A 24,144-nucleotide genomic window follows, 5' to 3' on the forward strand; every position below is an offset into this window, starting at 1 on the left:
AGACTCTATATCCAATTAGCCACCAAAATGCCAAAGTGGAGCTGTGGCAAAATGGTAGACCACTAGCCTTGAGCAAAAAAGATCAGAGATAGACCCCAGGCCTTGAGTTCAAGCCACAGGACCAGCATACAAACACAAAAAATATGTAGGTTTATATATATTTATATATACATAGTTTACATTTGTACAGGAATACACATATTTATATAAATATATACTATATATTTTATAACTATATACTGTATAAATACATTTATATATAGATTACATAAATATATAAGTATATATTTATATATTTTTATAACAAATATATATAAATGTGAATGGGAACTAGAGTTAAATATCTTCAGATTTCAGTTAGCAAATACTATCATTAGATTTTGTGTGTTTGTGTGTATTATTGGGGATTCGAGCTGTTGAACTTGCTAGGCAAGCAGAACCATTGAAGCCATGCTTCCTTCTCCTCAGACATTTTTTTTTTTTTTTTTTTATTTTTTATCCCGTCGTGGGGCCTGAACTCTGGGCCTGGGCACTGTCCCTCAGCTCTTCAGCTCAAGGCTAGCACTCTACCACTTGAGCCACAGCGCCACTTCTGGCTTTTTTCTTTTTGCTTATGTGGTGCTGAGGAATCGAACCCAGGGCCTCATGCATGCAAGGCAAGTGCTCTACCACTGAGCCACCTTCCCAGCCCCCTCCTCAGACATTTTTGAATAGGAGAGTAGCTAGCTAACATGTAAAGAGTGGACTGAAAAGGCGGGAGTATGGATTTCAGTTTCTAGGAATGCAACCATGATCCACACATTAGGATTAGACCTCAAATTTGGGGACTTAAAGAGAATTTTTGTTGCTAGAACAGATTACATACCAGGCACGGGTGCCTCATGTCTCTAATCCAAGCTTTTCAAGAGGCTGAGATCTAAGGATTGCAGTTCAAAGCCAGTCAAGGCAGGAAAGCATGCAAGACTCTTATTTCCAACTGCCAAAAAAGTCAGAAGTGGAGCTGTGGCTCAAGCAGTAGCTAATTATGAGCAAAAAAAGTTCAGGACAATGGCCAGGTCCTGAGTTTCAAGCCCCAGGACTAGCATTAAAATAAAAAAAAAAAGTAGGTTATGAGTGATAATGATGCTGTAGTTTGTCTCATGTCTGGGTGACATGCCAATTCATGCTAGTCACTAAATGGAAGCTAGTTTAGAGTAGAATAGGTTGGGTTTAGCACATGTTGTCAACATGACAAAATGGATGTGACATTTCCTGTTTCCTGATTCTTCCTGGGATTGTCCACAATCTGCTATTATGAGTAGCACATCACACTGGCACCAATCCTTAGGGATAAAATGCCACAGATCCCATTTACATATGACACATTTTGTTCTTCTGGTAATTAGGGAGTTATCTGAAAGACTGGCTCAAAACATCTTCAAATCATCTTCACTGCCCAGTGTTGAAAGGCACCCACGGGATACCTTATCCCAGGTATACTTCAAAGTAAGAGGGTTGTAAATTATAAATCACAAACTGAAAAGTAGCCTTTATTCTCAAGTGACATCAATTTAACATTCTTCTAGAAAATTACTAATTCCGGGGAGGAAGGAGGAAGTGCCTGGTTTTGAATACCTAGCCAGAAAAGACTCCCGGTATGGAAATCACCCAGAGAAGCATGTCCTAAGCAGATCTGCTGCGGAACGGGCCCATTGTGGATGGTCCTTCGATGAAGATTTCTCCTACTGGAAGCCAATGCAGGTTAGAATCCAGCTTCATTACCAAAGAGGCAGTGAACTCAGGTAAGTTACTCAATTACTGCGGCCTCAAATTCTTGGCCAGTAAAAAAACAAAACATGCCTCAACCACTCATTTATTCATTCCACAACCGTGAAGACTCCCATCCAGTCTTCCGGTGAGGACTGGATATGGGGTTCGAGAGGGGAAGGCTACTGTGAAAGGGAGACGGGCGAGGCGTTTCCTAACAGATCTGGATAATCCCCCCCCCCCCCCCCGATCTTAAGCATAGCAAGTAACTCTCAAGAGGTAATTCTGAACAAAAGTTACTTTAGGGCTCGATCCCTCCCTCCCGCAAGCTCCCTACAAAGCAAAAACCAGGCAAGCTTTCCAGGAAAGTGGTCTTCACCCTGTTCTCCTCCTCGAGATGATTTACCCGCTGACCGATCCCCGGGAAAATGTGGGGTGGGGTGCGGGGGAGCCGATGGATACAACCCTAGAAAACGCCGATCTGCGGGGTTGTTGGCAGGATGCAGGATTGAGAATGCGGGCGGGTGCGGGGGGGGGGGGGGGGGCGGCTGGGACAGAATATCCAGAGGAAAGCTCACCGCCCTCCGACCCAAGTTCCTCCACGGTCCCCGCGGCGCCCGGGCACCCGCCCCGGCCGGCCCGCAGGCCCCGGCCGGCCCGCGGTCCCCGCGGTCCCCGCGGTCCCCTCCTAGATAACAATGGCGCTGCCGAGGGCGGGGCCGCGCGCTCCGGCCCCGGAGGCCCCGGGGATCGCAGGGAGGGCAGCAGTCTCCCTCACCCGAAGCAGCTCTCGGGAGTCACGTGACACCGTTCCCATTTCCCTCCTCCTCCCCCACCCCCACCCCCGGGTCCCTTCCCTCCCCTCCCATCGACGTCTCCTCCGCCCCACCGCCCCCTCCGGCTCGGCCCAGGATTGGAAAAACCGAGAGAGGAGGGGGCGGGCGACAGAACGGATGGGGCGGGCGGATAAGACGACGAGCGGAAGTGACGGAGGAGCGTAGTCGGCTGCGCGCGGCGACGTGGCGGCGGGACGGGCGCGCCGAGCAGCGGAAGTGGCTGCAGCGCTGGGACCCGAGTGTTTGTGTTTTGGTTTCGTGCAGGAGCCGGCGGCCGGCGTGAGGGGAGGAGGCCCTAGAGGGAGGAGGAGGAGGAGGAAGAACTAGTCCGGACTGGAGCGCCCGCGGCTGGCGGCGGCGGCGGCGGAGGAGGAGAAAGGAAGCAGGAAGGCGGAGCGGAGAGAGGCGGGGACGGAGCCCGGCAGGGGCGGCACCGCGGCTCGAGCCCCGCCGCGTCCAGTGTGAGGCGAGAGGCGCCGGGAGGAGACGCCGCCGTCACCGCCGCCAGCGCCGCCGCCGCCGCCCGGGCCTCGTCCGTCCTCCCGGCCACGCCTGGGCCTCGCTCCCGGGAAGCTGCGGCCCCGCGCAGGTAACCGAGCCGCCCCTCCCCGTGCGTGCGCCGAGCGGGCCCGGGATCCCGGCTGGGTCCGCGGCCCGGCCCCGCACCCAGCCTCCCCGCCCTTCCTCACTCGCCACAGCCGAGACCCTGGAGTCTTCTTGGACGGCCCAGCCTGGAGACTGATCCCTCCGGGAGCTCGGGGTTGGGCAGTGTGTGTGTTGGGAGGGGGGGGGGTGTCACCCTCTTCCCTTCTCAAGATGGCGCCGTGGAAGAGCCCCGGAGGCCGCGATCCCCGCCTGGCCTTCGTCCTGGGGTCTCCAATCCGGGCTAGGCTGGGATCGGGAGGCCGCTCGGGAGGGCGGTGGCAGGGCCTGGGTTGAGTCCTGCCGCTCCAGCAGGCACTCGAAGCTAGACTCTGAGGGGCTCCCCACTAGGGGTGCCGGGGGGGGGGGCCCACGGCAGGTGTGAATTTGGGGAGCTCCGCCCACCCCCCCCCCACCCCCCGATTTGCGAAGATGGGTAATGCAAACGGTTGGGAGTTTTTCGTCCACCCCGGCCGGCTGGAGCCTCCGTCTGGTGTCATCTGTGGGAGGCGGTGGGTGAGTCCTGGCTTTAAAGTGGAGTTGAGGAGCCACCACCAGGCTACCTATTTCCTTCATGGGTAGAGACCAAGAAACCCGCTCTGCTATTCCCATCTGGGCAAGCTGGATTACCCCCTCGAGACCTCCTGGCATAACTCACGTACTTAGTGTTTGTCCTGTCCGAGTGGCATCAAAATGCTGAATCAGTCTTGCCTTGCGTGTAATAAGAAAAATAGCACCTTCGTGTACACCTCTGGGAACGCTCAGGCTTAACAGAATACATAGATTATTTGAGTTGTAAGCAAAATACAGTAGAAGAGTGCCTGGCATAAGACCCAGAATGCACATTCTGCAAAAGCCTTATTTTGAAGAAAAAACGTTTAATGACCGAGTACAAGTGATTGCATTTTTTTTTCTTTTTAAAGTGGTGCTGGATATTAAACCCAGATCCTCTGACATGCAAGTTCACCACTGAGCTGCATCTCCAGACCTTGGGTGTAGTTTTTACCTTAATAAAATTTGGTTTATTTCCTGTTGGAGATCTCTAGCTTTGAGCAGGGTGCCAGTGGCTTACACCTGTAAATCCTGGATCATGGTGTTTCAAAGCCAGCACAGGCACTTTGCTTTTTTTGTTTTGTTTTGTTTTTGTTTTTGGCCAGTCCTGGGGCTTGAACTCAGGGTCTGGGCACTGCCCCTGAGCTTCTTTTGCTCCAGGCTAGCACTCCACCACTAGAGCTACAGGGCTACTTGCTGGTTCTTCTGTTTGTGTTACTGAGTAATCAAATCCCGGGCTTCATGCATGCTAGGCAAGTACTCTATCCCTAAGCTACATTTCCAGCAGCACTCCTTCTCCTCCCCCCCCCCCCCCCCCCAGGAGCTGTGGCCCAAGTCTTGGAGTGCTAATCTTCAGCACAAGCTCAGAGGCAGTGCTCAAGCCCTGAGTCAAGCCTTAGGACCTGCACACAAAAAAAAAGCTTTGGAAGTCAAAACTTAGAAACTTTCTTGGCTTTTCTATGAGAATCTGATAAAACTCTGACAGGACCATCAAGTTGTCCCTGATAAACCACTTACTGTTCTCTAGATAAACAATTGGCAAGTGTTTATAAATTGATAGTGTGTGTTCCTGAAGGTATGTTGATACATTATCTACGTGACATTCTATTGATGTGTGAGCATTATCTCATCAATGGACCATTTTAATTGCCAATTGTAGTCTCTGCTATGTGGTACACACTGCATTAAAACATTGTTTCCATGTGTTGTCCCTTAATTCTCAAATTAAATATGCACCTTAGATATTATGAAATAAAGACTCAGACATTAAAGAATTTACCCCAACAGAATTAATATAACTGGGATTAGACTTTGGAATCTGGTGTGTTTTTTTTAGGTGAGGTGGGATAGTGGAAGCAGATTAGATTTATCATTTTATCTATAAATATGCCAGTATCTATAGGTAAAGATAAGGTCTCTAAACGTAACATAGATGAGTCTTGAGAACTAAAAACTCATGGATTTGTTTAGTAATAAATTCCTTATTCTCAGAGGTGTTTCTTACATAAACTTAAATTACATGGCATAGCTAATTCCTATGAGGTGCCTCGCTAAAATATAGGAAGGTTAAGAAAGAATCATACAGATTGTTATATGTTTTGTTACTAAGAATATAAATAATAGTTTGGTTAAAGGTGACAATAAACTGTTAAGATTGATTTGTGAGTAGAGCTGTAATCTTATCACTTGGGAATTGGAAGCAAGATCACACCAGCTTGAGCTACACAGTGAGTCTCTGTCTCAGAGATCTCAAAAAAAATGGTGCTGGGAATGTGGTTTAGTGGTAGAGTTAGCATGCATGAAACCCTAGATTTGATTTCTCAGTGCCACTTAAACAGAAAAAGCAAGAAGTGGTAAGCGCTAACCTTGAACACAGGCTCAGGGACAGAGAGCCCTGAGTTCAAGCCTCAGGACCAACAAAACAACAACCACAAACAAAACCAAGACTAAAGACTAATGGCATAAATATGTTAAGTCCAAAAGCTACAAAAATTTTGCAGTTTAAGTAGTTACTATTAACCCACTAGATAGAGATTGTTAACATTTCCTTATGTGGAGTACTTGAGCACATGAGAAAACAGGAAGTGTTAATTAAATGAAAATCATCATTTAACAGAGGCCTTCAAGTACTAATATCTAGGTTCTTTACTATTTAAATGATTTCCATGTATTAGGATTCCTCAAATTAATTTTAACCCAAGAAATGTGGCTCAGAACCTCAACTTCTTTTGGTAGTACTAGGATTTGAACTCAGGACCTTACTGCCAAACAACTGCTTTACCACCTGAGCCACACCTCCAGCTCCAGAATCTAAACTCTTGAGTCACCTTTCAGATTGCCTGTGTTTGAAACCCAGCACCTTCTTACTTCTGTGACCTCAATCAAATTAACCTTTTTGTTCTTGTCTTATTTATAAGGATTGCAATAGTACATAACTGAATATTGTTGAGTCCCTATATTACATAGCCACAGAATCAAGTCCTTTAAATTTTCACTTTTTTTTGCCAGTCATGGGGCTTGAACTCAGGATGTGGGCACTGTCCCTGAGCTGCTTTTTTGCTCAAGGCTAGTGCTCTACCACTTGAGCCACAGTACCACTTCTGGCTTTTTCTTTTATGTGCTACTAAGGAATCGAACCCAGGGCTTCATGCGTGCTAAGCAAACAATCTACCACTGAGCCACATTCTCAGCCCCCATTTTTTTTTTCTTTTTAATAAAAAACAAGATCTATCCACTTAGCCCAAGTTAGTCTTGAATTTGAGATGTTCCTGCCTCAGCCACTGCAGGCTATTGCTACCAAGCCCTGTTAGGAATGTTAGCCTTAAAAACACCAAACAAACTGAAAATTTAGGCTTTACTCTTTTTTTTTGTCAGTGATGGGGCTTGAACTATGGCCTCAGCTCTTCAGCCCCAGGCTAGCGCTCTACCACCTGAGCCCCTCCTGAGCCAGGGCACCACTTCTGGCTTCTTCTGCTTATGTGGTGCTGAGGAATCGAACCCAAGGCCTCATGCAGGCAAGGCAAGCACTCTACCACTGAGCTACCTTCCCAGCCCCCCAGCTTTACTCTTATGTTTTTAAATTGATTTCCTTTAAAAGGTAGTGAAATAAAGTAAATGAGGTTAAATGTCCAGTAGAGGTTCTAATTGCCATACAATAATAGGCTGTGGGCCAAACTCACTACATAGTGATCAATGCTGGATTTGCTTTGTTTTACTAATTTGTGTGTTTAATTTGTCTCTTTACAGGTCTCTTTATCTCCAGAAAGAAAAAAATTGATACCTTGCATCCTGGAAGTTCATTTAGCACTGTGAAATTAGGAACTTCTTTCAAATTTGGATATGGCTAATCGAGGAGCAACAAGACCCAATGGGCCAAATACTGGAAATAAAATATGCCAGTTCAAACTAGTACTTCTGGGAGAATCTGCCGTTGGCAAATCAAGCCTAGTGCTACGTTTTGTGAAAGGCCAATTTCATGAATTTCAAGAGAGTACCATTGGGGGTGAGATTACCTTTTTTCTTTGCATCATTTAACTGAAACATATAGTAATAAATACATTGATGGTGTTGTGTGATTATGAATAACTATACAAGGAGCAAAAAACTTTGAGTAAGCCAGGCGCTGGTGGCTCATGCCTATAATCCTAGCTACTCAGGAGACTAAGATCTGAGGATTGCAGTTCAAAGCCAGCTCGGGCAGGAAAGTCTGTCAGATTCTTATCTCCAATTAATTATAGAAAAAGCTGGAAGTGGTGCTGTAGGCTCAAGTAGTAAAGTGCTAGCCTTGAGCTGAGGGGCAGTGACCAGGCCCAGAGTTAAATCCCCACTGCTGACTGCACCCACCCACAACCCCCCCCCCCCAAAAAAAAAAGTTTTTAGTAGATTTCATTACTTGATTCTTACCTTGGTTTTTGTTAGGATAAAAACTACATGATTAGTGGGGCACCAGTAACTCACACCTGTAATCCTAGCTACTAAGGAGGCTGAGATCTAAGGATCACGATTCAAAGCCAGCCTGGGAAGGAAAGTCTGTGAGACTCTTATCTCCAATAAACCACCAGAAAACTGGAAGTGATGCTGTGGCTCAAGTGGTAGAGAGCTTGCCTTGAACTGAAGAGCTGAGGGACAACGCCCAGGCCCAGAGTTCAAGCCCCACAACCAACAACAACAACAACAAAAGCTATGATTTTTCTGGTTAACCCCAACATGGTTGTACTATAGCTAAAATATAGATAGAAATAAAAATATAGTTAATATTCTAAGTTTTGAAAATGAGCTTCTAGCTTATATTAGCTTTAAACTGAAGAGAGTTAACCTTAATTTTAATTCTATATAACTGGACTGCTTAGGTAAAATTGTACCATTTTGTAAAATTAATGTCACCAGGATATACATGTAAAATTTTTAGAAAGCATAAGTAGGGCTGGGAATGTGGCTTAGTGGTAGAGTGCTTGCCTTAGCATTCAAGAAGCCCTACGTTTGATTCCTCAACACCACATAAACAGAAAAAAGCTGAAAAGTGGCATTGTGGCTCAAGTGGTAGATTGCTATCCTTGAGCAAAAGAAGCTCAAGGACAGTGCACAGGCTATGAGTTCAAGCCCTGGAGTGGCAAAAAAGAAAAAAGGCATAAGTAATATGTGTAAAGACACGTTAATAGGAAAATGGGCCCTAGAGCAAAAGGGTAAAAGGAGGATAAGATAGAGTAAGCCTTGCAAGCAGTAATTGTAGTAGAATATAGATGCGAGAGGAGGACCAAGAGGAGAGACAACTGTGTAGTTGTCAAAAGAGGGCTGCAGATTTATGAACTAGATTTTATCAGAAACACAGTTGCATAGCAGTGGGGGAAAAAGCTTCTTGTAGATCAAAATCTCAAATACAAGATGAGATAATGCTTTTTAGCAGTGTTTTTTCCAAAGGTTATTTGTATGTGTGTAATTATTTGCGGCAACGTATTTCAGCCCCAAACTTGTAGGAAGTCTTTTGAAATACAACATATACTCATTATAGTCCATTTTTCAGAAGCAACGCAATGCAGTTAGTGGATGTTCATAAGCAATTTGAGAATTTTATTTATAATCTTGGACCCTTGTGGTAAAATAAAGTTACAAGCTATTTTATCTAGTTAAGTGATGTTTTCCATTTTAATTGACTCACTAGTATAATGATAATTGTCAGCTTTTGCATATTGTGTTGTGGTTCATATTGTTTTACTCTTTTATAATTGCTGATCATCAGAAATATAATTATCATGGAGTTTTTGTATCAGGGAGTTTTGAGTTGAAAACTTGATTTTTTAAAAAAAAAAATGTTGCTGCCGGGTGCTAGTGGCTTACACCTGTAATCCTAGCTACTCAGGAGGCTGAGATATGACAATCACAGTTCAAAGCCAGCCTGGGAAGGAAAGTCCATGAGACTTATCTCCAGTAAACCATCAGAAAACCAGAAGTGGCGCTGTGGCTCAAGTGGTAGAGAGCTTACCTTGAGCTGAAGAGCTGAGGGACAGCAACCATGCCCAGAGTTCAAGCCCCACGACCAACCAAAAAAAAACAAAACGTTAATGGTAATGTTAGTGGTTGATAGTGGATTTCACCTTTAATCCTAGCTCCTTAGGCTGTGATCCAAGCTAGCACAGGCAGGAAAGTCTGGATTCTTATCCAATTAACTGCAAAAGGCTGTAAGTAGAGGTGTAACTCAAGTAGTACAGTCAAACAAAAGCAAGAGCTCAGGGACAGTGTCCATGGCCTGCATTCAAGCCCTTGTACTGCCACCAAAAAAACAACAAACAATATATCGTAAACCCTTATTTAAAGTTTGCTTTTTAGGAAGTAGTACTATGGCTCAAATTGGTAGAGTGCTAGCCTTGAGCAGAAAATTTCAGGAACAATGCCCAGGCTCTGAGTTCAAGCCACATGACCAACAACAACAACAGCAGTTTCCTTTTTAGTGAGTAATGAAATGTTATCTCCCAGGAAGGCTTAGTTTCCAGAAGCAGCTTGGCACAGGTATACCTGATCCAATTAATATAAAGAACTGTAAAAAAAACCTGCTAGGTTGTATCTTTGCACTTTAAGCCATTTGGCTGCCAGTGGCAACATTTTCCACAGTATACAGACATTCTGGGATAAATACCGTTGGCCAAAAAGCTTTAGGACTTGGCTATGTGCTCCCTTTTATCATCCAGGAGCCTGGGAATAACATTTATTTTTGGTAATCCAGTTGTCTTCTATATATTCCATGTAATAACAGATTGTCTACGTTTCATTAAATAAGTTTTTCTGTAAAATTTCATTACTGTGTAGGAAGTTGCACTGTTCTCTAGTTCTATACAATGAGTCTGACTGTTTAAAAGGAATTTGTGTGCAAATTTCTGTGTTGATTGTTGTTAAATACCTTTTCAGTATGCTGTTTGGTTTCTATAGGAGTTATAATAGTGAGAATTGAAAGCTTTTTCTTTTTGTTTTGTTTTTGTTGTTGTTGGTCATGGGGCCTAAACTCTGGGCCTTGGCACTGTCCCTCAGCTCTTCAGCTCAAGGCTAGCACTCCACCACTTGAGATACAGCGCTACTTCCTACTTTTTCTGCTTATGTGGTGCTGAGGAATCTAACCCAGAGCTTCATGCATGCAAGGCAAGCACTCTACCACTGAGCCACACTCCTAGCCCCTGTTGGTCTTTTTTGAGACAGGGTCTATCTATGTACCCATTTGTATCCATTGCTAGACTCAAAACTAGCAGTCCTCCTGCTTTAGTTTCCTAAGTGTGGGGATTACCTGCATTCACTACCACAGGTCCAGAGAGAATTAGTTTTTTAATACCCTTTGCTAATAGCTCTTTGCTCTTAGCAACTATAGCAGTTCCTAAGTATTTAAGCTTCTCAATATTTGAGCTAAAACTAATCAATCTCAAAGGTATCTATCTTGTAAGTAGTAGGTATTTTTTATTTTAACTGATATGTGATGGAAAGTTATCTAGCAAATGTACCTGGTTAACTGTTTTTGCATTTCACTTTTTTTTTTTTTTTGGACGGTTGTGGGGCTTGAACTCAGCTTGGGCGCTGCCCTCAGCCCTTCAGCTCAAGGTGAGCGCTCTAGCCCTTGAGCCACAGCACCACTTCTGGTTTTCTAGTGATTTGTTGGAGATAAGTATCTCAGGGACTTTCCTGCCCTGGCTGGCTTTGAACTGTGATCCTCATATCTTGAGCCATCGGTGCCTGGCACATTTCAATTTTTTTTTTATTACTTTATGTCTAATAATAATATTGTCCTAAGCCAGGCACATGGCTCACACCTATAATCCTAGCTACTCTGGAGGCTGAAATCTGAGGATTATGATTCAGAGGCATCTTAGGCAGGAAAGTCTACCAGACTCCAGTTAATCACAGAAAAAGCTGGAAGTAGCACTGTGGCTCAAGTGGTAGAGAGCTAGCCTTGTGCAAAAGGAGCTCAGGGATGGTGCCCAAGCCCAGAGTTCAAGCCCCAGGACTGGCAAGAAATCATGCTGAAATGTTGAATGATCAGTGCAAGGACCTTCTGTAGTTTGTGTGGTTCTACTAAAAATGTTAACTTGATTTAAGAATCCTTGTTATCTTCTATACTGTTCACTCCCTGAACCTTGTAGCCCTTTGATTAGGATAGATAGGTTGGTGGCAAGATTTGTAATTTGAGAAGTTCTAGCTTGTTTGTAGTAGTTTGAAGTCTACGTGATAGCCAGCCTCTGGTGGCTCATGCCTGTCATCCTAGCTACTGAGGAGGCTGAGATCTGAGGATCATGGTTCAAAACCAGCCCGGGCATGCAAGACCATGAGACTCTTACCTCCAGTTAACTAGAAATCTGGAAGTGGCACTGTGGCTCAAGTGGTAGAGAGCTCCCCTTGAGCTGAAGAGCTCAGGGACAGCGCCAAGGCCCAGAGTTCAAGCCCCAGAGCCAACAACAAATCTACATGATATTTATATTCCTGCTGTTTGCCTAAAATTAGCCTGGAGGTTATTAAAAAAGTATTGGGCATGAAAGGTTGTCTTTCTTAATTATTTCCTTATCTCTAGGCTTAGCTGTTCATCCAAGTCCTTGCTAGATGGTAGGGCTGGCTTTCTTGCACTTAACATCTTGAATATCTAAAAACTTGAAAGATTTCTAGTGAGTTTCTCTTAACACACACACACACACACACACACACACACACACACACACACACACAATTAAGACATTTAACTATTTATACATGAATGGGTCCTAAGTATCATTTAGAATAAGCATTTATCGGTGCTGTTGGGGTTTGTTTTTGTCTTTGTGGTATTGAGGTTTGAACTCAGCCTCAACACTACCACTTAAGCCATGCTCCCAATCTAGATGCTGCGATGCTTGTTGGGGTGTTTCTGTTCCGCAGCACATAAGCGTTACCAGGAACTTGAACTTAGAAAAGTATGCATGCCCATGCTAAATCAAAACATTAAAATAGTGCCAATAATCTAGATTTTTAACACGTCTTCCACATGAATTCTGGTGCACACTAAAATTTGTTGTCTGTTTTTCAGGCAAAGTCTTATTGAATTCTGGTTGGAATTTATTGTGCAACCCAGGCTGGCCTCATAGTTGTGATCTTCCTGCCTCAGCCTCCTTAGTGTTGGGCTTACAGGCTGGGCCAACATGCCAACCTTGCACATTGTTAAAGGTACTTTAAGAACAGCAGAACCAGAGGTCAACTACAAGTATCCAGAGCAGCATGTTTTGTTTCATTTAGTTTTTGTTTTAGAGCAGGGGCTTATTGTGTAGCTCAGACTAGCTGAAACTTGCTGGCCTCAAATTATGATCTTCCTGCCTCAGCCTTCCAAAGTGTTGGGATTTTTACTTCTGGTTTAGAAAAAATGTTTTTCGGATACTATACTTTTTTGTATGTGTTAAAGAAGATACATGTTAAAAGGTTAGAAGGAAGCATATTTTCAGTTATATTCTGAAGAAATTTGCATAAGATTATATGCTGGGCCATTGAGAGATCTGTGTGGCTCTGTTCATTCTACCTTTATTAGCTTTCTGGTTCTCTATGTTGTGATGTTTGTAGGCGCTGACCTTGTAGATACATTGAGAGGCACAAAAAGACAGTGGGTTTCAAATAAGTGGGTGGGTTCTGTAAGGTTGGAAAGATTTTGTTTTTGGCTATTAATGGAGAAATTAGATTTATGAGCTGATGGTGTAGCACACTTGCAGAATACTTAGCATGTGGAAGGCCAAGTGTTTACTTCCAGAACCTCAAAAAGGAAAAAAGATCTTTTTTTTTTTAGGGGAAGTGCATGAAGTAGGGCTTGAATTCAGGGCCTGGACACTGTTCCTTATCTTTTTTTTTTCTTCTTTTTTTTGGGGGTCCGGTCATGGGGCCTGAACTCTGGGCCTGGGCGCTGTCCCTCAGCTCTTCAGCTCAAGGCTAGTGCTCTACCACTTGAGCCACAGCACCACTTCCGGCTTTTTTCTTTTTGCTTATGTGGTGCTGAGGAATCAAACCCAGGGCCTCAGGCATGCAAGGCAAGCGCTCTACCACTGAGCCACCTTCCCAGCCCACTGTTCCTTATCTTTTTGTCTCGTCTGGTGCTCTTCCATTTGAGCCACCTCCACTTCCAGCTTTTTGCTGGTTCATTGGAGACAAGAGTCACAGACTTTCCTGATGGGGCTGGCTTCAAACCTTGCTTGATAAATCAGCTTTCTGAGTAACAAGGATTACAGGTCTGAGTCACTTGTGGAGGAAAAAAAAATCTGACCTGAAAACATGAGAAATTTTTGAGAACTGTTGTTTCTTTGCTTTTTAGGACATATAATAATCTGGTGTTACAGTTACATTATTTTGTTTACAACACAATTTGAGTTAACATGTTTAGGCATCATTGAGAAGCTTGCCCACAAGAATGTGGAGAATAGGGTGTCCAAGAGAGAAAAGTATATAGGATTTTGATTTGGGGTGCTTTTTTTCTTGTGTGTGTGTATGTGTGTGCTGATCCTGGGGCTTGAACTCAGCGCCTGAGTGCTTTGCCTGAGCTTTTCTCAATACTAGCACTCTACCACTTGAGCCACAACTCCACTTCTGGCTTGTTTTTGTTTTTTTGTTTTTGGCAATTAAAGTCTCATAGACTTTCTTGCCCAGGCTGGCTTTGAACTGTGATTCTCAGATCTCAGCCTCCTGAGTAGCTAGGATTACAAGAGTGGACTACCCAGGTCCAGCTCTTTAAAACAAATTTTTTTACATGATTAGTCATGTAAGCACGAATCAAGATGAGAATATTACCGGTCACATTGAACTTTTGAAAATAATCCTAGTGCTTTGCAAATAGTGCAAAATATAATTTACAATTTAATGTATTAAGCATTGCTTCACAGATGTAATAGGTTTTTTAAAAAGGCTAGAAACAGGATGAACAAATAGTAATTTAGGTGTTCTTGTGTTTGGGGTTTTTTTTTTAAATTTTTATTTTTTTGTGAACATACTGTACAGAGGGGTTACAATTACATGGGCAAGATAATGAGTACATTTCTTATCAAGAATTGCAGCTCCTCCTTTGTTTACCCTTCACATCCCTTCCCAGCCTCCCCTCCCCCCCCCGGTTTTTTTTTTTTTTTGGAGGTTCTTTTTTTTGTTGTTTTTTGTGTTGGTCATAGGGCTTAAAATCAGGGCCTAGACACTGTCAAAAGCTCTTTTGTTCAAAGATAGTACTGTACCACTTGAACCACAGCTTGTTTGGCTTTTTGGTGGTTAATTGGAGATGAGTCTCATGAATTGGCTTCAAACCATGATTCTCAGATATCAGCCTCCTGAGTAGCTAAGATTACAGGCATGAGCCATGGGCACCCAGCCAATGCCATCTTTTTGTTTATGTATGTATGTATTTATTTTGTCTGTTCGAAATGGAAGATATGGGGATCAAACAGGACTTTGCATGTGCTAGGCAAGCACTCTATCATATAGATCATCGGCAGTCCTTGAGGAGTTGAATGTGTGTTGGGGGGGCGGGTATTGGTAACCTTTTGTTTATCAAACACTACTATTTGAATGAATCATGCCCCTGGTTCTTTTGCTTTTAATTTCATTTCAAATAATCTCATGCTGAATATTAGGCTGACCTCAGACTACCTCTCAAGTAGCTTGGAGTATACCACCATTCCCAGCCCCTTGTCCTCTTTTTATTTTGAGACAAGATCAGCTATTAAGCTCGGGCTTGCTTGGAATCTATGTATTCACACTTGTTCCTCGTTTTCTCAAGTTCTAGCTAGGATTAGGTGTATGTGACACCAGGCCTTGGCTCAAGACAGTAGTGTTGTGTCTTTGCATAAAAGTAATGTCTGAGAATATTCAACTATTTTATTATTTATTTGAGTTGTTGCATGAATATAATTCATTTTCTTGCTTTTTTGCATTTGGAAGTAAGTAGTAAAAATGTGGCTTCACAGAGATACAGGCTGATATTAATTAACACAGAATACTTAATTAGCTGATACATTTACAGGTTTTATACAGCATTTTTATAAGCTTCTACTTTACCATAACTAATATTAATACCAACTTCAGGAAAAAGCAAGCTGGAACAATAACTTAAGTGGTTTGCCTGAGGTCTTGCAACTGAGTACAGCTTGGATTCAAAACAGATCTTTATTCAGTGTTAACACTTATTCTGGAGGTTTAATGTGTATGTATGTGTGCATGTGTGTGTTTTCCTTGGAAGAAAATATGTCAAATTAGAAAATCTAATTACTGTACACATGACAAGCATCGTATTATATACTATTTGGAAGGTATTAGCCTCTTTTGTATATTACTTAAGGAAAATAGTGTGAAATATTAAATTGGGGCCTAAGGGATATTTACCTCAATAGTATAAGGCTTTCCTAGAATGCTTGAGGCCCAGCACTACAGAATGAATGAAGGGCAGCAGACTTAGATGAAAATGTAATGACACATATCACTAAGTTAATATCCCTTTGTTTGAACTTAGGACTTTGCACTTAGTAGACAAGCATTTTACCTCTTGAGCCACACCCCTAGCCATTTGCCTTTACTGTTTTCTGAATAGGGTCTTACATGTATACCCAGGCCAGCCTGTATGGTGATGTATCTGTTTACACATCCTCCTTAGGATAACAGGCACATATCACTGCATCCAGGTCTTTTTTGTGCTGGTCCTGACATTTGAGTTTAGGGCCTGGACACTGTCCCTGAACTGCTTTGCTCAAGTCTAGCACTTTACCACTTGTGCCACAGCTCTACTTTCAGCTTTTTGGTAGCTAATTGAAGACAGTTTCATGGACTTTGCTGCCAGGGTTAGCTTGGAATCTTGATCCTCATATCCCAGTCTCCTGTGTAGCTAGGATTACAGGTATGCACCAATCTGTGTTCAGTTTGAAATGAGGTCTCATGTCTATCTGGGGGGCTAGCATGAAACCATAATCCTCCTGATCTCAATCTTCATATAGCTAGGATGACAGGCATGTGTGCCACTGCATCCAACTGTTGATTGAGATAGAGGTCACTTTTTTATGCCTGTGCTGGCTTCAAACCTAGCTACTCTGGAGTAGCTAGGATTACAGGTATAAGCCACCCTTAGTACCTGGCTTCAGTGTTTTCATTTTTGTGCTATCTGCCTGCATTGTTTTAGGTAACTGTGATACTTCCTTGTCTGCTAGCTTGAGTTCCTTTCTCCCAAGATAATGTCACCTTGTATATCCTTGAAGGTTATTTTTACTCAAATTTTGCATTCTTCCTTTTTACAAAATTTGAAATACTGTAGTTTTTCTGATCAAATTTGAAACCTATCAGACTTACTTTATAACATACTTTATTGTTTAATACTGTTTTAGTTATCTGTTCCTGAGAAACAAATGAACCGTAAACTTAGACTTAAAACCATTTTGTCAACTTACAGTTTGGGTTTAGTAGGTGGTTTTCATTTGCTCTCTGTAGCTGAATCATCATAACATGTCTAGCAGTTGGTATAACTGTTAGGACCTCAATTTGAACTCCTACATGTGGCCTCACTACCTGGCCTGTGTTTTTCATTACATGATAGCTGGGCTTAAGAGTGAGTAGTTCGAAAGAACAAGGTCAAAAATGGATGCCTTCTTTTTACTTAGCTCTAGAAATCATTGCATCAATTCTATTGTATTCACAGGCTTGTGAGGAGTTCCAAAGTCATACTGAATGTGCTATGCTAAATGTTAGTGTAACCATCTTAGAAAATACAGTCTGCTATGAGGGCTATCTATATCAAAAGTTTCATCATTTTTCTTTATGATCATATTATGTTCTACTTTGTTAATGATGAAATTGCTCTGTATTTACTCATTTTTATTTTAGTAATTTAATGTCATTTTTTATTACATTGTTTTTTTAACTATCGCCCTTCCCTTCAGGGCCTTGTGCATGATAGGCAAGCACTCTTACCTTTGAGCTACATCCCTAGCTCTGTTGTTGGACACTTAATCTTCACTTTTTTTGTCTGCAGTTTTAGGTGATCATCCAGCAGTGAATATCATTTTAGAATTTTCTTCCTGGAGTTATTCCTGTAACATGTAGTTATAGAACCAAAAAGGAGTTGTATCTAATGACACTACTGGGATCTAAAGGAGTCCAGTCTTTTCATGACTGCTGTTAGCACACTCCATCTCCCATTTTCTTTGGGAGTTGCTTGCCATAAATAATTAGATTCTGACTTTGCAGGTTTCCTGTAATTGATACCCTGGGATTTCTTTTTTTTTTCTCTCTGTTCCCCTTTTTTCTTCTATTTTTGTGTATAGGGTCTTGCCTTATAGCCCAGGCTCTTGTAGAACTCATTGTCCTCTCACCTCCCTGAGTGCTGGATTATAGGCATACAGCTATTCCTTCCCAGCCCTGTGTCCTAGAGTCCTTCCTCTCTCTTGTTCGCCATTAGGCTTCTGTGCCTTTCCAGTGATGTAAAATTCTCTGATATTAGGACTTTTAAAATTCACTTTGCAAATAGTCTTAATGCTAAGCATGAAAGAATCACTTTCAAAGCCAGGTGCCAGTAGCTCATGCCTGTAATCCTAGTTACTCGGGAGGAGAGATCTTAGGATCTCAGTTCAAAGCCAGCCCAGGCAGGAAAGCTCATGAGACTCTTACCCCAATAAACCACCAGAAAACTGGAAGTGGTGCTGTGGCTCAAGTAGTAGAGCACTAGCCTTGAGCTGAAGAGCTCAGGGACAGCACTCAGGCCCAGAGTTCAAGCCCATGAACCCCCCCCCCCTCCCCAGAATCACTTTCAAAGCCATTAATGCTTAATAGTCTGGGAGATTTTTGTTAAAGTGGGTACCTTGTTTTGAACCAAGAAATGGGAAAGAAAGAGTCTCCCCCCCTCCCCCCCCAATAACCTGCCTTCGTGTATTTTAGAAGTTGGGTTATTTTGTTAGTTTGTTTTCTTTTTGCTAGTCCTGAGACTTGAACTCAGCGCCTGGGCACTGTCCCTGGGCTCTTTTGCTCAAGGCTAGTTCTCTACCACTTGATCCATAGCACCACTTCTGTCTTTTTCTGTTCATGTGGTACTGAGGAATCAAACCAAGGGTTTTATGTGTGCTAGGCAATTACTCTACCACTAAGCCACATTCCCAGCCCTAAACGTTTTATAAAGTACTATTTAGGTTTAGTATTTTCAATAGATAAACTGTCATTCATAGACATTTTCATACATAACTGTATCCCTTAAAGCCAAATAAATATCATTTTGCTTTTCTGTGCTATTTGGTTGGAAATCTTTGATACTAGTTAATAAGTTATAATGACCTCTCCTCATTTCTTGTCTTTTTCTTTATAATCCTTCCTAATTCAGTTTTAGCAAATAATTTGTTATGTAAGCCTAAACTGGATGGATGGATGGATAGATAGATAGATAGATAGATAGATAGATAGATAGATAGATAGATAGATAGATAGATAGATAGATAGATTGTAGACTTTTTAAAGCAAAGAGCATTTTTTTCAAGGTTGTATCCTCTTTGGTAAGCACAGGTTCTTGGCTCAGAAGTTTCCCAGTTCATTCTGGGATGATGGAGTAAAACAATATATGTACATCAGTGTACTCTCAGGAGTACCTTGTGTGGTAAATCTCAGCTAGTAACATGAGACTAGCTTACATCCTTGTTAGTTGGTTCTCTCCTGATAGATCATAGATAGGTGATAGATACCTTTTTCATTTTTTATTTCAATAAATGTTATTTTATATTGTGTTCCTCCCCTAAGTGTATCCTGTGATCTCACTGTTTTAAGGCCAGCTGTCAAGTGAGACACGATGTCACATGCTTGCAGTCTACATAGTTTTGCCCCAAAAAATAGAAAGTAATATCCTTTCCCTTAGACAGTGTTGACGTCCTAATTAGTAGCTTCTCTCTCTTTTTTTTTTAAATCTCATGAACACTTAGGTACTATGAGTCAATATTTTCAAGGACTTCAACTTATTTTAGATGTTGCTCGTTGATTTTTTTTAATTGTAGTATTCATAATATGGAACTTAACCATTTTAAACATTGAAAGTATAAGGTTCAATGGTTAAGTGCAGGTTAAGTTGTAACCTGCTAGAACTTTTATCTTCTCCAGTTTTCCATCCATTAAACTATAATTACCTCTTGCTAGCATTCTACTTTCTAGATTGGACTAATAGTATTTAATATTTCTTTTGTGACAAGCTTATTTCATTTTGCATAATGTCCTCCAAGTTCAGAGTTCATCCATGTTCTAACATGTCACCTGTTTGTGTGTTTACTTTTGAGACTGTCTTACTGTGAAGCCCCAGCTGGCTTGCAGCTCAGTATGTAGACCAGCTTGGCTTTCTTCTGCCTTACCCTTATAAGTGCTGGTACAAGCTTGTACAACGATGCCTGGCTCTTTTTTTTCTTTTTTCTTTCTTTTTTTCCTTTTTATGCCGGTCTTGGGGCTTGAACTTAGGTCTTGGCACTGTCCAAGAGCTTCTTTGGCTCTGACACTCTTACCACTAGAACCACAGCTCTACTTTTGGCTTTTTTTTTTTTTTGGCTTTTTTTTTTTTTGGTTATTAGAAATAAGAGTCTTACGGACTTTTTTGCCTGGGCTGGCTTGGAATGATGATCCTCAGATCTCAGACTCCTGAGTAACTAGGATTAACAGGCATGAGCCATTGGTGTCTGGCCTGGCTTTCTCTCTCTCTCTTTTTTAAGGCTGACTAGTTTATTGTGTGGATATACTGAATTTTGTGTGTCCATTCATCCAGTTTTGGATACATGGGCTGCTTCACATTTCAGCTACTGTGAATAAGGCTATTACCACATTCAGAAGTAGAAGTACCAAATCAGCTGGCAATTAATTTGTGTGTGTGTATGTCTGTGTGTGTGTCTGTGTCTGTCTGTCTGTGTGTTTATGTCTATGTCTGTTGGTTCTGGGGCTTGTTGGTACTTAGGGCATTGTTCTTTGGCTCAGCTTCTTTAGCTCTACTGCTTGAGCTATGCCTCCAGTTCCAGTTTCTTGCTGGTTATTTGGAGGTAAGCGTCTCTGATTTTCTGCCTGGATTGGCTTTGGATCATGATCCTCAGGTTTCAAGTCCTTGAGTAGCTAGGATTATAGGTATGAGCCACAGATACTTGGCTTAAAATTTTGTTGTTGAGCTGGGAATGTGGCTTAGAGGTAGAGTGCTTGTCTAGCATGCATGAAGCCCTGATTTTGATTCCTCAGTACCACATAAACAGAAAACAGTGGAGCTGTGGTTCAATTGGTAGAGCACTAGCCTTGTGCAAAAGCAGTTCAGGGACAGTGCCCAGGCCCTGAATTCAAGCCCCAGAACTGGCACCAAAAAAAAAAAAAAAAAAAAAAATTGGTTTTGTTTTTTATATGCTGGGGATTTAAATACAGGGCCTTATAATGCAAAGCACTACTGTGAGTTTGCTACATGTCAAAATTCTTTCAGAATTGTTGTGTTAATGTGTTTGCCCCGCTGTGTGTTAGGTGTATGACATGTTTGCAGACTCAAGTCTCTGATTTTTTGCTATTGAATCCAATAGTAGTCTTCTCATAGAGGATTTTTGTTTGATTGTAATAAAGTAATTTTTTTCCTGTCAAATTTGACACATTGCCACTTGGAAGACTAGGAAATGTAGCTCAGTGGTAGAGTATGAAACTTTGGGTTCTATCGCTAGAACTGAAAGTAGAGTGGTATTCCTCAGTTTTTCTGTTTTCCCCTTCTGCTTAGTTCATGTAGAATTATTTTAGAGCTATTAACTTGCTTTTTGTTACTCTTTGGTTTGATGCCATCAATCTGTATCTTTTTCCTTTCCTTTAGTAATGCTGTCTCTTCCTTGCCTATTAAGGTTGTGGGACTTTGGTATTACGACTTAATAGTTTGAGTGAGTTATTCTCAACAAACCCAATGTCTATAATAGTTATTTGTAGTTTTAGCTGAGAATAAAATACTACTTGCTTAGCCAGGTGTGGCTCACGCCTATAATCTAGCCATTCAAGAGGCTGAGATCTGTGGATCAAGGTCTAAGCCAGTCTGGGCAGGAAACTCCATTAGTCTTTTACCTCCAATGAAACATCAAAAAGCCAGAATTGGACCTGTGGCTCAAGTGGTAGAGACCCTTGAACACAAAAACTCAGGGACAGCACCCAGGCCATGAGTTTAAATCCCACGACTGCACGCACGCACGCACGCACTCACTCACTCACTCACACTCTACTTGCTTGCCACCAGGCTTGCTTATAAGGAGCTCCTCATGTAGTTCAAAGAGGGAGTCTATTAGACAGGCCTGCACCTGCATCTCAACGCAGCTTTGTTTTTCTCTACTTGTCGTCGAGTGCACAGTAACTCTCGAAGTGATAAAAGATGTTTCTTTGTGAAATGTGGGCCCGAAAAGAACACCAACTGCTAGTGATGGTGATGGAAGGAAGTGAAGAGAAAATGAAGAGGTCTTAAGAAAGTGATGGTTCTTAGCCAGAAAATAGACGTTTTGGATAAATTAAAGTGTTTTTGCAGATTCAGGTAAGTTTGTGGTTGGTTAATGTTGCACAATACTGATGAAGTAGTTTATATTTGAGTAGCAGAATTTTTTTTGATTTTATAAATGACTAATATGTTTTTTTAGAAGTACTAAGAATTTAAAGTTTTTACTAAAATTTAGGGGAGAAATTACAATACAGTAAGGCCTTAGAATATATTATATATAGCACAATCTTATTCAGAGCTGACATGTTCTGGTAATACTTCCATCTTTTTTGTGCTATTGTAATATGTATTTTTATATATTCTAATACAGTTTTGGTGCCATGTTGGTCTTTTTCTTCTTCCTAGATTACATACATGAACAATAGTACAGTATCGTTAGCAAATTAAAAATATGATAGACGGGTGTCTAGTGGTTCACGTCTGTAATCCTAGTTACTTAGGAGGTTGAGATCTAAAATCTTGGTTCAAAGCCAGCTCAGGTAGCAAAGTCTGTGAGACTCTTATCTTCAATTAGCCATCAAAAGTCCAGAAGTAGAGCTGCTTGCTCAAGTAGTAGAGTTGCTAGCCTTGAGCAAAAAAAGCTCAGGTACTGCACCGAATCCCTGAGTACAAACCTCAGGACCAGCACATCCACACAAATGATGTATTTGTTTGAGATTGTGTTACATCCCTTATTCCAGTACTTGGAACCAGAAGTATTTTAGATTATGGATTATTTTCAAATTATGAAATACTTGCATACACATAATGAGATACCTTTTTAGAACCTAAATCTAAACCCTGAATTCATTTATATAACATCTTTATGTATTTAGCCTTAAGGTAATTTTTTTTATTTTCAATTTAGTACTGAAATAAGGTATCATCATGTGGTATTGTCTATTTTGATATTGTCTCTATGCTCTTAAAATAAAACTAGATTTTTAGAGCATTTCACATTTCAGAGTTTTGGATTAAAGGTAACTTGAACCAGAATCATTTTGGAGTAACTATTCCATTTATGCGCTCTCTATTTAGGCATTATGTAAAATAGCTTTTAAATGGTTCCATATGCTGTCTTTAGAGATAAGAGTTTTACTATTATGTGACCCAGATTGGTCCACAAGCTCTAGAAACTTCCTAGCAGACATGTTTAAATCCTGTACGAACTAGGATGCTGGTTATAGAGAAGAGCTAGTAGGTATTTTTCTCAAGGAACTCTTCAAGTATAGGAAAAGATGCCTAAGTCATTAATGTGAACCATATTTACACAGGGAGCTTTTAGGAGGACCAAGAGGAGATGACAACTAGGGTGGATGGCAGAGAATTTTTAAGTGGAATGAAGGTGACAACAGAAATTTAATGAATTGTTTTTGTGATCTGACTGGGATTCTTTCCCCTTCTAAAATTGTACCTAGTTATTTGTCTATTCTAGCCAATTTAAAGAACGTATTTAACATTTGGATTTAAATGACACTCATGCTTTCAAATAATGCTTCTTTCCAGTCACTGTTTTTACTATTATAAGGGATATATGAAATGATATGGATAGCGGACATTCTTGTTTTGTTCTGAGATTCGTAGAGAATACCCAAGAGTTTTGCTGTTATTCATAATACTACGTTTGGGGTGATATGTGCTAAAACTAAGAAATCTGTGTTTATTAGGATTAAATATAGATTATCCTGTTTTTATAATTTGGTAAAGTGATTTTTTATTCTACTAGTGTAATCTATACTTACGGAAAAACCATACTAATAAACGGTTCTGTTAATACATGTGTTTTTATGTATGTGACATGCACATGGCAATACTAGGCCTTAAATTCTGGACCTTGTACTCTCTTAGCGCAAGGCTGGAGCTCTGCCTCTTGAGCCACACCTCTGCTTTCTGATGGTTGGTTGGAGATGAACACAATCCTCAGATCTCACCCTGAATAGCAAGGATGTGAGCTGCTAACACTCGGCTTATTTGGCATTTTTTGTTCATACATTTATAAAGACGAATGGTCTTTATAACTGGACAGAGAGTCAAGCCGTATTTCTTTCTTTCTTGTTTTTTTTGGGGGGGAGGGAGTGGGGGTTGGTCATGGGGCTTGAACTTAGGGCCTCAGTGCTGTTCCTGAGCTTTTTTGCCCCAATTTCCTGGTGGTTAATTGGAGACAAGAGTCTGACAGACTTTTTTTTCTTTTCCTTTTAAAAAAAAGTTTTATTGTGAAGATGCTGTACAGATAGAGGAGTAATGAGTACATTTCTTGTTGAACATTGTGACCCCCTGTTTTTCTCTTACCATCCCTCCCCCCCCCCCAATATTTCTTTTAAGGGCAGAATAGCTAATAATTGCTTTCCTGAGACATGAACTGATTTTATAGAAGTATGAATTTTGAAGTAGATATTTTATTACTACTGTAGTTTGTGGTCATACTATATCTAAAAGAGA

The 24,144-nt window shown here is 41.5% G+C and overlaps 1 protein-coding gene across 1 annotated transcript in view; it reads left to right on the top strand.

Moving 5' to 3' along the window:
* The first annotated feature begins 2,762 nt into the window (after window positions 1-2,762).
* The window catches only part of Rab5a (RAB5A, member RAS oncogene family), a 35,659-nt gene continuing 14,277 nt past the window's right edge, over window positions 2,763-24,144 (top strand). Inside the window, exons 1-2 of the mRNA XM_042680054.1 lie at window positions 2,763-3,171; window positions 7,023-7,278. Of these exons, the coding sequence (XP_042535988.1) occupies window positions 7,116-7,278 (163 nt within the window). The 5' untranslated portion in view covers window positions 2,763-3,171; window positions 7,023-7,115. The remainder of the gene's footprint in view (window positions 3,172-7,022; window positions 7,279-24,144) is intronic.

Source organism: Dipodomys spectabilis, unplaced genomic scaffold, assembly GCF_019054845.1.
Source record: "Dipodomys spectabilis isolate Male_0828 unplaced genomic scaffold, ASM1905484v1 ptg000054l, whole genome shotgun sequence".
Taxonomy (NCBI): Eukaryota; Metazoa; Chordata; class Mammalia; order Rodentia; family Heteromyidae; genus Dipodomys; species Dipodomys spectabilis.